Consider the following 13628-nt stretch of genomic DNA (forward strand, 5'->3'; position numbering starts at 1 on the left):
GGGGGGGGTGAAAGAAAAAAGGTATTCTCCTGTACCCAAAGAGCAGAGTATAATTATTTAATGAAAAGCATGAAAGAAATGAGAAAACTCTACTTCCAAAAAGGCAATCTTAGGCAATTTAGAAAACTGGAATGCTTGGTGAATATTCTCAGAGAGTTTTATGTTAGAATGTATAATAATAATATTATAGTAATAATAATATAGCATCATGCTTATAATTTGCTTCTTGTAGCATTCAGAGTATCTTAATCACTATTTCTTTTATAATCAGAGAAAAATATGTTCTTCATTAGTTCTCTGAGTTGTTCTGCACAGTCCATTAATGAAGTACTCAGTTTCATGTTTCAAAGCTATGTACAAGCAGGGTCCATTAAGACTGCACAGCCACTCTCTCCCAACACCAAATATTTAAATTAAGATTAGAAAATGATGGTGTGATCTTTCTGCAGAAAACACTGTCCTTTCCCTGTGCTTGGCAAATTCTTTTTTAGTTAAAAAAACCCCACAACTGTTTTCCTTGGATCTGAACAGCACTGCATACTCTTAAATATTTATAATAACTATATTTTAGTGGCAGAGAACTTGATATTTAAGGGGTTTTATAGGTGCATTTCAAATTAGTAAGGTATTTTAGGATATTTGCAATGTTAGGATCTTTTCAAACAACTCTCATGTTTAAGTACAATAGTTACCTCCCGAGTCTAAAATTTCAATTTTATCATAAGCACAGACCTTAGTAGAATGGAAATTTTAACCTCTGTCAGAACTATTGTAACAGAAATGTAATAAAATTTACATTTTTTTGCATATTTTGGTATATAATACAAGATGCAATTGAAAATTAGTCTAATTCACCAGACATATGAGCAAGCTAGTCTCAAAATTCTCTGCTATTATCAATATGGTTTCAGAATTGTTCAGTTAAGTGTCAAGAAGAGAAGATATTTTGAATGGGAAGAAAACAGCTTTCTTGTTTTTTTTAAGTTGCTGTTAACCATAATAGTTTTTGCTTCACAGAACTACAAATGAATACAAATATATGCTTTCACATCCATTCTGATCACTGTAAGTGGTATACAAGAGCTATGGAACAAGACAATAAAATGCTTAAAAATTCCTTTGTAAGTGTGAAGATCTCACTTATTGTTACAAAAGCATGTTATTGTACAATTTTTTTTAAAAGTGTATTTTAAACATTTCTTTATTTCTGATATTAATTTCCAATGTGTTATCATTAAATCAGTGGCAAAATTAGTGTTGCAGTAAAAATGCTGGATCAAAGATTCCTGTACTATTTTTTTATTTAACTTATTTGGGCATTTATTCTAAATTCTAGGTATTTGAACATAGTTGTTTAAGGTGATATTAGATCAAAATCGACTCATTATCCAACCACTCATAATAGCTTTTGTTTCTCATCTCATTTATACTTTCATATTTCATTTCCTCTATTTGTGTGTCACGCTAGTTCCCACCATACTGTAAGCTAAGTTACCGAGACATGTTGAAGATGTCCCTGCTCATTGCAGGGGGGTTGGACTAGATGACCTTTAAAGGTGCCTTCCAACCCAAACTATTCTATGATTTGATGTCTGAAGAGTGCTTACGTAGCTTCTTCCACTGAAAAGCTAAAGGGGTGATAACCTTTGGCAAAGGATGGGTAACAAACACTTAAGGCGTGTTGGTATCTTCAGTACCTGAGGCAAGTTTGTGTTTTAGCTCTTGTCCTGCCACAATTATATGGCAAGGTTACTCAGGCTACAGTGAAAGGGTTTAAATTAGTGTGATTTAAGTCACGGCTGAAGCAGACAGAGAATGCACACTCAGACATTACAGTAACTTATGTGGAAAGTTGCTAAATTGCTGCAACTTGGTAATGCTTATCTTATGCCCATGAAGCAGTTTGAACAGCTAAATAATCAGAATTGCACAAACAAATAAAGTTAAAAAAACCTTGGCTGTGCTGTGATAGCTTAGAGTTAATTGGTTTTCATACTTTGACTTTTTTTTTTCTCTTTTAGAACTTTCCAAAAGAAAGATGCATGGGAAATGGAACATCAACAGACTGCTATGTTCACAGCCAGTGGATACCACAGAAACTGTAGTCCTGCTTTATATGGCCAAGGCAATATCACTGGTTCAAAAAGTGACAGCACTTTATCTTCTCATACACTTCACAGAGGCCATGAAGAGAAAATAGATTATAAATCTCCATCACCACCAACGGGGTATCCGTTGGGCTTTGGTGGGCCGTTTCCTGAAAAGGGCGGAACAGCCAGCTTACTGAGCCCTGCTTACAGTGCAGAAGAAATCAAATTATCAGTAAGTAACTCTTTTCCTGAAACATATATTCTCAGAGATCCATCTGTGGACCAAATACAGCCTTGGAGGAGCCAACATCACTCCTGTTGTTATTATTTATACAGTGCCAGCCCAGCAAAAATGAAAATACCTTATCCTAACATAAATGCAGTTTTTCTGGAGATTAAACATCCCCTATTGGGCCATACCTCTGCACTAATAACAATGGTGATAATTACCTGCCATTATGTGACTGAGAGAGATTTCTACATTTTAGCTCATTGCCTTCTATATTGGGTCACTCTGCTTTGTATTGCCTTCTGTAAGGGCACTCTGCTTTAAGTGTATTTCCATAATGCCTGCAAACATACTGCCTTAAGTGCTGTTAGAAAAATTTCTACAGCATTCCGTTGGTGGATGAAATTAGAGGAACTGCAGCAACTATTTTCTATGTGTTAGCTATTGTATTTGAAAAGGAACAGAAATGATAACTGCTGTAATCCTTATTTTTCTTAAAATGAAAGAGTAATAGTGCAGCATTCTTCCCTTCAGTTCTCATAGGCTGGAGATTACCAACCTCCATGGCAAGTGGGATAAACCCCACTTTGCCTAGGGCAACTTCTTAGGAAAAACTTTCCATAATTCTTTGACTTTAGATCTCCCTTTAAATTTGAGCTTTATCCTCTTCCTTAGTATCTTGTATTCTTCCTTAGGCCTCCACTACAGGCCACCATTTTTTTCCACTTAAAAACTCAGCACTTATTTTCCAGACCTCAAATCATGCAACCACACCATCATTAAATAATGGAACTAACAGATTAGTGAGGAACGGGCTGTAGCCATCTCTCTGTCCAGCTGTGATACGTGCATCTTTGTACCCAGGGGACCCTGAACTGCAGGTGTGTGGCTGGGCCTGTAGAGAGAGAAGAGGGAAGGCTGCAGCATTTACTGGGGGGAACCAGTAAGCAACTTTCTTGCCACTCATCACCTTAAGTAGGAGAGAAGAGGTATCATGACACCAACAATCATCTTCAAGCAGTTTGTGGTGGTCGTACCCCAGTACTGCTGTCCACTTCAGAAATGGGTGCACATCCTTCCCTATCAGAGACATGGCTGCTGGAAGACTGTCTTCATAGTCCAGAATCTCACTGTTGATAAAGGAGCTCTGTAGTGGTGGCCTGCCTGGGAAGCTGGGATTGCAGTGCAGCCCTTCACTGACTGTTGTTCTGGCAGCTGTGCCCCAGTAGTCAGAGAACAGTGAGAACCACATAGTCCGGGATGTTTGACTTCACTTCCATTTTTATGTCCTTATGCTTCACAGGAATATTAAGTAAATGGCTTTTGGCTTCTCATGGGTTGAGGGTTTTCCTCTGTAAACTGCTAATCATGAAAAGAATTGTTTGGGCTTTTTCAGGAGAGCCTGAGAGACACCAATTCTCCTCCTCTCTTCTGTCAGAAGTGTCAGACACAGACACCAGACCGCAAAGCTTCTACTTCCAGGCAGCCCAGGGAAAATGTCCATTTTGAGACACTTTTGCAAGCTGCGGGGAAACTATTTCCCAGCTGGCACTCAGGACAGGGTCAATGCCAAGACAGTTGACTAGATTATAATGAAAACACATTCCAGCCGGTGTGTGGGCGACATACATAATGAAACTATTAAGCAAGGGATATTTCTCATACAGTGTCCAAGTCCAAATCAGTGGCACTGAAGCAGGTACAAGTTCAGAAGATCACCAAAATTAAATAATCACTCAGACCGACCGACATTAGATACCACAGCTTTAGTGCAGAGATTGTTCAGCAGTCTGTTACTCTGGAGCTCTGTGTTCAAATGGAAAGCCATTGCATCAAGAAGAGGGAAAAAACATACAATATGTTGTAAACCAGAGTTCTTGGACAGAGTTTTCAAGAATGATGTTTCACCTAAAGTGAAATCTCCAGTATGTTCAGAACTTCTGAAGATGTTATAAGGGACTATTTTACTGAAGAATATTTGTAGGAACAACTGAAAACATCAGAATTGCAGGTGATGACCTGATACCTACCAAAATTACTCTGTCAGTATTTAGGGAAGAGACAAAACAGTCTGTAGGGTTTCAGACAAAGACATCTCTCCTCCCAGTAGAGACTCTTCAGACAAGTATAGTATATGTTCCACTGAAACCTCCATCCTTTCACGTTCCTACTTAGCAGTCACATGTGTGGAGGAAGTCGCTCCTGCCTTAGAGTAAACTAGAAAGCTCAGCTGGGATTCACTGGAAATTCCCATAACCCCAAAAATTCTTGTTTTAAGGCTTTCCAAATCTAGGAAGTACCCTTTCTCTGAACAGTACTTTGTGGTGCGCTCTCTTTCTGGAATGAACAACTTCAGAAAATAGTTGCCTGATCCATTCCCAATCTCTGAGAAGACTATTCCGTGGAACAGCCCAATGTCCAGCTTCAAGTTTAATCTTTCCCACAGAAAATACATACATACATACAATAGCCAATTTGTAAAATACATACAAAACCAATTATTTGCTGCTTCAGAATAGTCCATTTCTATACAGTTTCTCCATTTCAGCTGGAGCAAGCAATTATGTACATTGTGCTTCCTGATCCGGATCTTCAACTCTTTAATGACTGACAGACATTGTCTGTTCTTGCTTTCAAGAGTGGGAAAGACAAGAAAGACTTAAGCTGTAGCAAGGAAAATTTAAATTAAACATCAGTAAACTTTCTAACATTAAATATGAGAAATAAATAGATTGCAATGGAAAGTTGTGGAAATTCTACCACTGAGCATTATTAGGAATGATTTTGACAGTCTGGATCCTACCCTGAGGCATGCTGTGGTCCATGCCTCCCGCTCTTAGGTATTGCTATTAACTAGCTGGTTAGGTACTTAGGCCCTCCTAAAAACCTTCCTATGTGGCTTGGAAATTTCCTAGGCATCTCAATTTTGATTTTCATATATGTTGAAGACAGGCATCTGTACCTGCCGCCTAAAATGTATTGCAGTGTAGGGTTAGAGGACACTACCCCCAAAAGCTCCCAAATTTAATCACAGTGACACTAAAATTAGCCAGGCCAATTTCTAGTCTTAGTGTTACAAGAACTTTCCTGGAAAGTAAAGAGGCTAAACATGAGCAGACTTTAACACTCTGGGATTTGACCACTCATTATTTGACCACTAAATGTTAGAATATCCCAAGTGTTAAAGCTTCCTTGCTGCCCTGCTGAAGGTGCATCCAAGAATGCTGGGACAATTCATGGGGCAAGAGAGAGATTAACTCTAGGCAAGTTAATTAGGCACTCTGTGAGAGAGAAGAGACCTAGCTTCCTGGAGTGCTTCTCGCCAGCAATCCTGAGTTAATTCACAAGCACCTTGGTAGTTCTTGCTTAATAAGAAGACATACTTTCATATATGAAAATATGCATCTCTATCAGCTGCACTTATCATGTACAGCAAATGATGAGACAAAAAGGTGATTCTCATTACTGGTCTACAGCCAAAAAATAGGGGATCAGCTGAGACTGTAGAAATTAAAAAGTCCAGTCCTTGTTGCCTAACTACCCAAATAAGTTAGGTTAAAAGCTTATCAGCGCATCCATTTCTGTCCAGCTCCAGTTAGAAAAACTGAAAGACATAAAAGAAGTGTTATCTGAAGAAAAGAAATTAAAAACTAAGGACCATGAATCCCATCTGAGACATGGATTAAAGCATTTTCTTTATGTTTTTTCTTTCTCAGGCACTGAAAGTAAAGACAATAAAGAACATAGTGAAAGAATAGACCAGAGGCTTCGAAAGCAAAGCTTAGTTGCTAACAAGAAATGTTGCCTTTCAGACCTGTTTAGATACAACCTTCTCTCAAAGTGTGTAAAAACCAGTGCATTAGGGACCTATCTAAAATGATAGTCAGTGATGTCTGACCCTCAGGTAAGGAGCTGTAGGGAACCACGACCTGCTTATTCTGAGTGATAAATATGCTTCTTTCAACTCTGAGGAAATTCAGAAATGTCTCATTTGGAGTTTACAGTGTATTTCAAGAACAAACATCAATGTAAGTACCAATTGAAGCAAAGGACAGTAGCATTTTAGGAAGAAGGCATAATGGTTTTAAACTAAAAGAGAGTAGATTTAGACTAGACCTAAGGAAGAAATTTTTCACAATGAGGGTGGTGAAACACTGGCACAGGTTGCCCAGAGAGGTGGTAGATTCCCCATCCCTGGAAACATTCAAGGTCAGATTGGATGAGGCTCTGAGCAACCTGCTTGAGTTGAAGATGTCGCTGCTCGTTGCAGGGGGGTTGGACTAGATGACCTTAAAAGGTCCCTTCCAACAAAAACTATTCCATATTCCATGATTCTATGATTCTATGATCATGAGGCCAATATGTTTCTAATGACAAGTCAGCAACTGTAAACATTGTTATAATGAATCTCTGAGAATCTCTCATAACCTGATATAACATTTCTGAAGACTAGCACTCATGTAAATCTGCTGCCTGTATGGAAAAGTCCAACATGACTTTTTTTCTCTAGGTGATGACACCCATTAAATTAATGTTTCAGATTCACAGTTGCATAGTTTCTTATGCTTCTCACTGGAAGTATTCTATTTGCTCAGTATCGACTCAGTGATTTCAGAGCTGGTATTCAGTAAGCAAAACGCATCGTGATTCTTTAAGTAAAGCCTCCAAATCCAATGTCTTCTTCATAATACAAAAGCCTTCTTCAAATACTTCAAAATAGTACTGCCATTTCAATCCAAATGTCACAAGGAGATATATTTGTGACCTCGCCCATGAAGGAATAAAAATACATGTAGCCATGGCATTCAAAATCTCAAGAACAACCCTTCAAATAAAAACAATGACGATTGCTTATGGATGAGAAATCATGCATGTGTTTATGAGGAAACCCAGAAGGCAGGTGATCTCCTTCCAGAGTTTCTCAAACATCAGAAGATTAACATTCTTTCTTGTCTCTGCTAGTGCAAGGGTTGATAGAAGTGTGTTGTGGCACAAAGTGATTCAATACCTTTGGGTTCCTTATTCCTGTGCAGCAAATTAAGTCACTTTTTCTTCCCTGCCCTGTTAAAACGCTAATTTGGAGGGACTGAGAAAAGGAAGATTCTGCTTTATCTGTGAATTTCATTTTAGGAGCCCTATACATCAGAAAGGCTGTCTAACTCTAGAAGGGTGGTATTACATTCATAATTTATTTCCAGCTATCGCTTACTTGCTGTACTTTGAAAAGAAAAGGAGTTTCCTATAGGAAATCTCTAAATTTCATCCCAAGGTTTGCTGCAAAGAGTTTGAATAGAATAGTGCTTTAAAGCATTTCTCTAGGCAGTATCTTTCAGCCTGAAAAGCTTCTAAGGGGCAGTTTTAAACCAGGCTGAAAGCAAAGACTGTTTCTAGTTGCCATGGAAATAGGGAATACCCCATTCTGATACCCTAGAATAAAAATTGACAGGTGTAATAGAATTGACCTGTTCCACAAAACATTTGAATATTTAAATCATTTGAAGCCATTCCTATTTGATGTGCTGACAGATAAACTCTCCTTTTTACATTCTAGGAAAAACAAAACCAGAGATTATAAACTACTAACTCAATCAGTTATTAAAAGTATTTAATATGTGATATAATTAAGATAATAAATGTCAATCATCTTGCTTGATATATGATCATATAAAGACAGAAAATTATCTTTCTCTTACTCAGTATTACAGCTCCTATACTCAGTTTTTTCCCAGTCAACTGTTAAAAATTCATGTCATAAAATTGTATTTATCTATACAAATAAACATCGAATTTATTTAAACAAGCGTAGTATCTTTAGGGAAATAAAAATTATTTCATATTTCTTTTGATAAAGACATTGCAATGAATGCATCTTAAGTACTAGCAAAAAGAATTAACAAAAATTGCTGCTTAAAAATTTAGAACTTGTTCCAGCAAAGATTCACTTATGTCCTTTGCTTTATACAACTCTGCACCCCATTACAACCATTTTAAGACTGATTTTGGTATGGTTTATGTTTCAGTCTACTAAATGCTCATTAAATGGAAAAAAGATTTTTCAGTGCACTACTTGCAGGGAATAAAATTTAATACATTCTCCAGAGCATCAGGACTTGAAGTTGATAGTACTGAAATCAGCATAGGTTTTCTTCCTTTCCTCAGAAAGCATCACATCACAGAAGCAGAGAGCTAAAATTACAGGAGGCAATCAGCAGTACCCAATACTAGTTATAGTCTCTAATTCCAAAAATCAGACTATTGTCCTCTGTCCTGGTCGAATTTATACAGGTGACGAGCATAACCTTTAGTTAATCCAAAGATTTTGGAGGTTCTGAAGCAGCTTAATTCTGTCTAATGGGATATTTAAAATTTTAATGGCAAATCTACATCCTAATGCTGTGAATATCACAGGTATTCAAATACCATGTTCACATTATGTCATTTAGGCACCTTGTCCTGGTTTGACCTTCCTGATAGCTGGTGTAGTGCTGTGGTTTGGATTTAGCATGAGAATAATGTGATAACACACTGAAATATTTGTTGTTGCTGAGCAGTGCTTACACTCAGTCAAGGACTTTTCAGCTCCCCATGCTCTGCTGGCTGGGGGGTGTACAAGAAGCTGGGAGGGGGCACAGCCAGGACAGCTGACCCAGACTGGCCAAAGGGATATTCCCTACGAGATAACATCACACTCGGTACATGAACTGGAGTTGGCTGGAGAGCGGGAATCACTGCTCAGGTTTGGGCTATAGATCACTGGGTGGTGAGCAATTTTGTGTTGTGCATCACTTGTTTTTGTATATTCCTTCATTATTATTGTTATTTCCTCTTTCTTTTCTGTCCTATTAAACTGTTTTTATCTCAAACCACAAAGTTTTTTTTTTCCAATTCACTCCCCCATCCCACCTTGGGGGCCGGGGAGAGCAAGCGGCTGCCTGGTGCCTAGTTGCCGGCTGGGGCTAAACCACAACACAGCTGAATGCCTTTAATGTATGCCCAAATTCATGTTTACTTGGAAAGATATAAAGCGTTACAGCATTATTAGCTGCTGTAGGTTAGGATTTTTTCAAATCTAAAATTTGATAATGTAAACATGTTGTAGTACTTGCTGTTTTTTACTAACCATGATTTTCTATTCATTGCTCAGTCTCCCCCTGAGATGTCCTTCCTTGCAACAGCAGAAAAGTTCCTTCAAGAGGAAGAGAAACACACAAGAGAGTTTGAAGAACGTTTAAATTCGCACCTTGAAGAACTGCAAAGACATTCGGAAAATACCCTAAAAAAATATGCCAGGATACAGCAAAGCAGGCATACTTAAGCCAGTTACACAATTAAGAAAATAAAACCAAGTAATCACTCATGAGTTTCTTAGAACTAAAACCTGCAACTAGCTGCTTAATGTATTTAGGCATAGTGCCAATAGCATGTATTTTTAACACCAAGATTTCAATGAGATAATCATTATCCTATGGTATATTGTAACTTGACTATACTACAAAATATCATACTCTAAGTATATTCTAACATATACAGGTTGGTTTTGCATAGATAAATTGTGTGCAGCAGAGACCTTGTTGCAGAACTGTAAATTAAGTAGGATACTTTCAGTTCTGTGATGTACAGAGGGCTAATAAGTGGAATTATTCTCTTGAAAATATAATCAGCCAAGAGATATTCGCTAGATTGCAGAGAACAAGAATAATAGGGGCCTTTAGTCATGTCATAGCTCCTAGCATAAAGAGCTTATCTATGCTCTGGTTATTCTTGGCTATAGAAAATAGCCTTTGGGACTCTTGAAATGAGAAGTTTGAGCTCGCTCTTTCTTACGCTCTAAGCCATGCAGATCTGTGAGGGGAACATGGATAGACGCAGCACGTATTTTGAAGCCACCCATATTGCCCCTTTTACCAGACCTGTAAACTCCACCTGGGGCAGAGCCTGATCTCTTTACATGCTTTACATTAATACTTTACAACTTTTAAATCCTGTCTTCAAAAGTACCTGTTTTGCTATTGATGTTTTGATACTATGCTGGCTCATTGTTTACTACATTGGAATAGGGAAAAAAGCCTTTAACTTCAGACAACTTGCGATCAGTCTTAGGTAAGGGCCTAAGTTCTTTATTTTTTTCTACAGCATAGGAAAACATTATAAAACTGAGCAGTTAATTCAACTTCATGGGCCAAAAACTGCATAATGTTGAGATTCCTTTTATTTGCAATTCATACTGAATTCTATTGCTGTGCAAGCGAAACAGAAATTACAGACAGTGTTGATGAACCACCAATTTCAGTGAAAGATACTGAAGAACTGCTTTCCAGCATATACTGTTGCCAACTTCCTGGAAAAATCTGGATAAAAATAATACCAGACTGTCAAACAGCTCCAGTTTGTGAATGAAAGAAGTCTCATTAATATTCAAGACCACAGTAAAAATGTAAATTGTTTTTGGGTTGTATTTCCACTAGACAAAATACACTACATCACACTTACACAAAGTACCAAGATTTTAAATACCAGTTTGGCTCAGTTTGCAATAAAATGAGTAATGAAAATGAGGACATCAAAGAACCTTTTACAGGAAAATTCAGGAAAATTACTAGATTCAGCTGGAGGAACGAGGACCGAATAAAAAGATGATGGAAGGACATCTGAACAAACTAAATATATATGCTCCTCAACTTAAGCGGAGATGCATCTGGGAGTTTTAAAAGAACTAATGAAAAAACTTAGGACCCTCTGGAATTGAAGCTGATTTTTAAGCTGGGGGAAGATCTGTAGAAGCAGAGAGATGGCAAAATGTTGTCTTTCAGAAGGGCAAGAGAAAAAAAAAAAGGGATATTCACCAGTTAGCTGAGTTCTTTTGCCACTGCAAGATTTAGACATACAACAAGACAGCGTGCTCCTGTTCTTCAAAGAGATGTTACGTGCCTGAGTCCAGTGCAGGTCTGAGGATCCCTCTCATGATACAGATCTGTGTGATGATATAGAATGAATGAATGAATGAATGAAATTATCAGAAAATTAGTAAGATTTTTTTCCTAAAGCTTTTTAAGATCCAGCCAACTTACTAATAATAACAGAGTTAGATTCAGCCTGGCTTTTGTGTAACGCCATATAATAAACTCCCCGTGAAAAGCACTGAAAACTGCAAAGTACCCATATCTGAACAGCCTACTTGTTTACTGTTATTTCCTTCTCAGAGCAGATTATGCCACAAATGTGCTGAGACAGTATGGATCAAAGTGTCATTTTATTAACACATACTTACCTGAAAGGTCACCCTTCTCTTGTTAGCCAAAATCAGCACAAGTTCCTCATCTGACAATCCCCTGATTTAAACAAGAGCCCGTCACTGCCAGAGCACAGCCAGACCCATACTGCTGGTTCTGAATACTTTAGTTGTATTAAAAGGTAGAAACTTGATTGAACTGGTGAGAGGTTTCTAAAGAAAAATACATATCCCTGATGTTATCCTGCCAAAAATAGTTTGTACATGTATCACATTTCAAGTGGTTTGGATAACTTTTTAAAGAATGATGGACAGCAGAAGTAATAAAGACTGAGAAATTGTATACCTTATGAACAGGGATCGGAAATGTATGTATATTGTCAAAAAATGAATAATCAGAAGGGTCCAAGGCTATAGATGTCTGAAAGCACCAATAAAAATGAAAAAAATGAATTATTAATCATAAGTTCATTTGACAGGACAAGGTGCAATGTTTGGGAGCTATGGATTACCCAAAACATACAAAAAAGATTCTATTCTACTTTGTGAATAGCTGGGCAATGGAAAATTCTTGTAAGCTGCTGGACTACTTTTATGATTTTTCAAAGCTTTTTAGTAAAAGCATTTTTTTGGCTCCCAGTTCAAAGACTTGTTTTAAATAAAAAGAACAATGGTTCAGGCTGCCACCAGCTTTTTTCACTGGCAGAAAACCAGAGGTCATGTCCTCACAGTTGCCAACGTGTTTCATCGAGATATAATTTTGAAATAGTTGATGGTAAAAAAGCTGCCAGACCATTGCTGTCCAATTCACTTCCCAAAATTTACTCTCATGGGGCTGTCGGTGAAACAACAGTAACTGAACAGAAACGTTTGAAAGTGGTTCACGTGAAAGTTGGGTATTTAGTGCATTTTCTCCCTACCCTTTTTTACTGTCTTTTTTTTTTTCTGTGGGAAGTTTAGGCCGATAAGAACTGTTAGAGAGACAGCAGGTACTCTGAACACCACCAGTGGGGATGAGAAAGAAGTCATCAACAGAGACCATCTAACGAGATGAGCCTCGGGTGACTGTACATCTGTGGTATGTCATACCAGTCATCAAAGTTTTATTTACACAGCCAGCTCAGGTACATGCTGAGCTCCATTCAGTCCTGCTACTTTCTGCCTGTGTACCTCCCAGAGACCGAAGAGCTGGAAGGAGGCAGAGGGCACTGGGGGAAGGTCCTCACCCTGATTCGTATGGATGGTGGGATTACGTTCCCATCTGGCTTTACAACCTACAGCAGCCAATTACATCATTCACATTCATTTTTTTTCTCCATTTAATTCTAATCAAAATAACAAACCACTAGATTTTACATCAACTGCCTTGTGCTAGGGAAGATTTTTTTTCTTCTCAGACATAGCAGTCTGCTGAGAAAATGCTACATTATAGATTGCTCATAGCAGAGCTTGTCTGAATTGGCCAAACCAGTGTGGGAACTGTGTTGTTTTTTCGTTACTGTAGGGTTCAGGTATCAAAGTCCACTGTGCCTGAGTTACTATTTAATCGCATAGACACTCTCAAATACATAAATAGGCTGTAATTTAATGTACTGCCTCTAAATTTCCACTAGTGGATTGAGCAATGCCCCTAACCACTGATACACACCACTCCACTCTCTTCCTAAACCAACAAACCCATCAGTTTGTTCCTCTAATCTACTCCTGGCCAAACTGCTAGGCGCTTTGAACAAGATTTACCAAGAATGTGTTTACCCAGTTACCTTACAAGAACATGTCTGCGTGCAAAGAACAGTCCTAAATGATCCCATCACTGAATTTCCTGCGGCAGATGTAGGATTTACTTTACTTGACGTGAACCCTTGTACAGACCCAGATGGAGCAGGAAATGCTACAGAAGTCCTGGTCCTCGGTATCCCACGTAAGCACAACAGGAATTTTTTTGGTTGAAGCAGAAGTGCACAGAAGACGTCAGCTAACAGCTCCATCTGTAGTGAAGATGAAGATGCTCGGCTGGAACGTGGATGCCAGGACTTCGCTTTGCTGGGGCACAGAGTGCGAACTGGGACTAGCTGTCCTT

General features: G+C 38.2%; 1 protein-coding gene across 1 annotated transcript in view; it reads left to right on the forward strand.

Annotated features, from left to right (window-relative positions):
- The window catches only part of LOC104619972 (deuterosome protein 1-like), a gene marked incomplete at its 5' end in the record, with an annotated part of 16539 nt that extends 6905 nt beyond the window's left edge, over nucleotides 1-9634 (forward strand). The window contains 2 exons of the mRNA XM_010286035.1: nucleotides 2022-2322; nucleotides 9464-9634. Coding sequence (XP_010284337.1) covers nucleotides 2022-2322; nucleotides 9464-9634 — 472 coding nt within the window. The remainder of the gene's footprint in view (nucleotides 1-2021; nucleotides 2323-9463) is intronic.
- Nucleotides 9635-13628: the final 3994 nt, after the last annotated feature.

This window comes from Phaethon lepturus, unplaced genomic scaffold (assembly GCF_000687285.1).
Source record: "Phaethon lepturus isolate BGI_N335 unplaced genomic scaffold, ASM68728v1 scaffold21054, whole genome shotgun sequence".
In the NCBI taxonomy this organism is placed as follows: Eukaryota; Metazoa; Chordata; class Aves; order Phaethontiformes; family Phaethontidae; genus Phaethon; species Phaethon lepturus.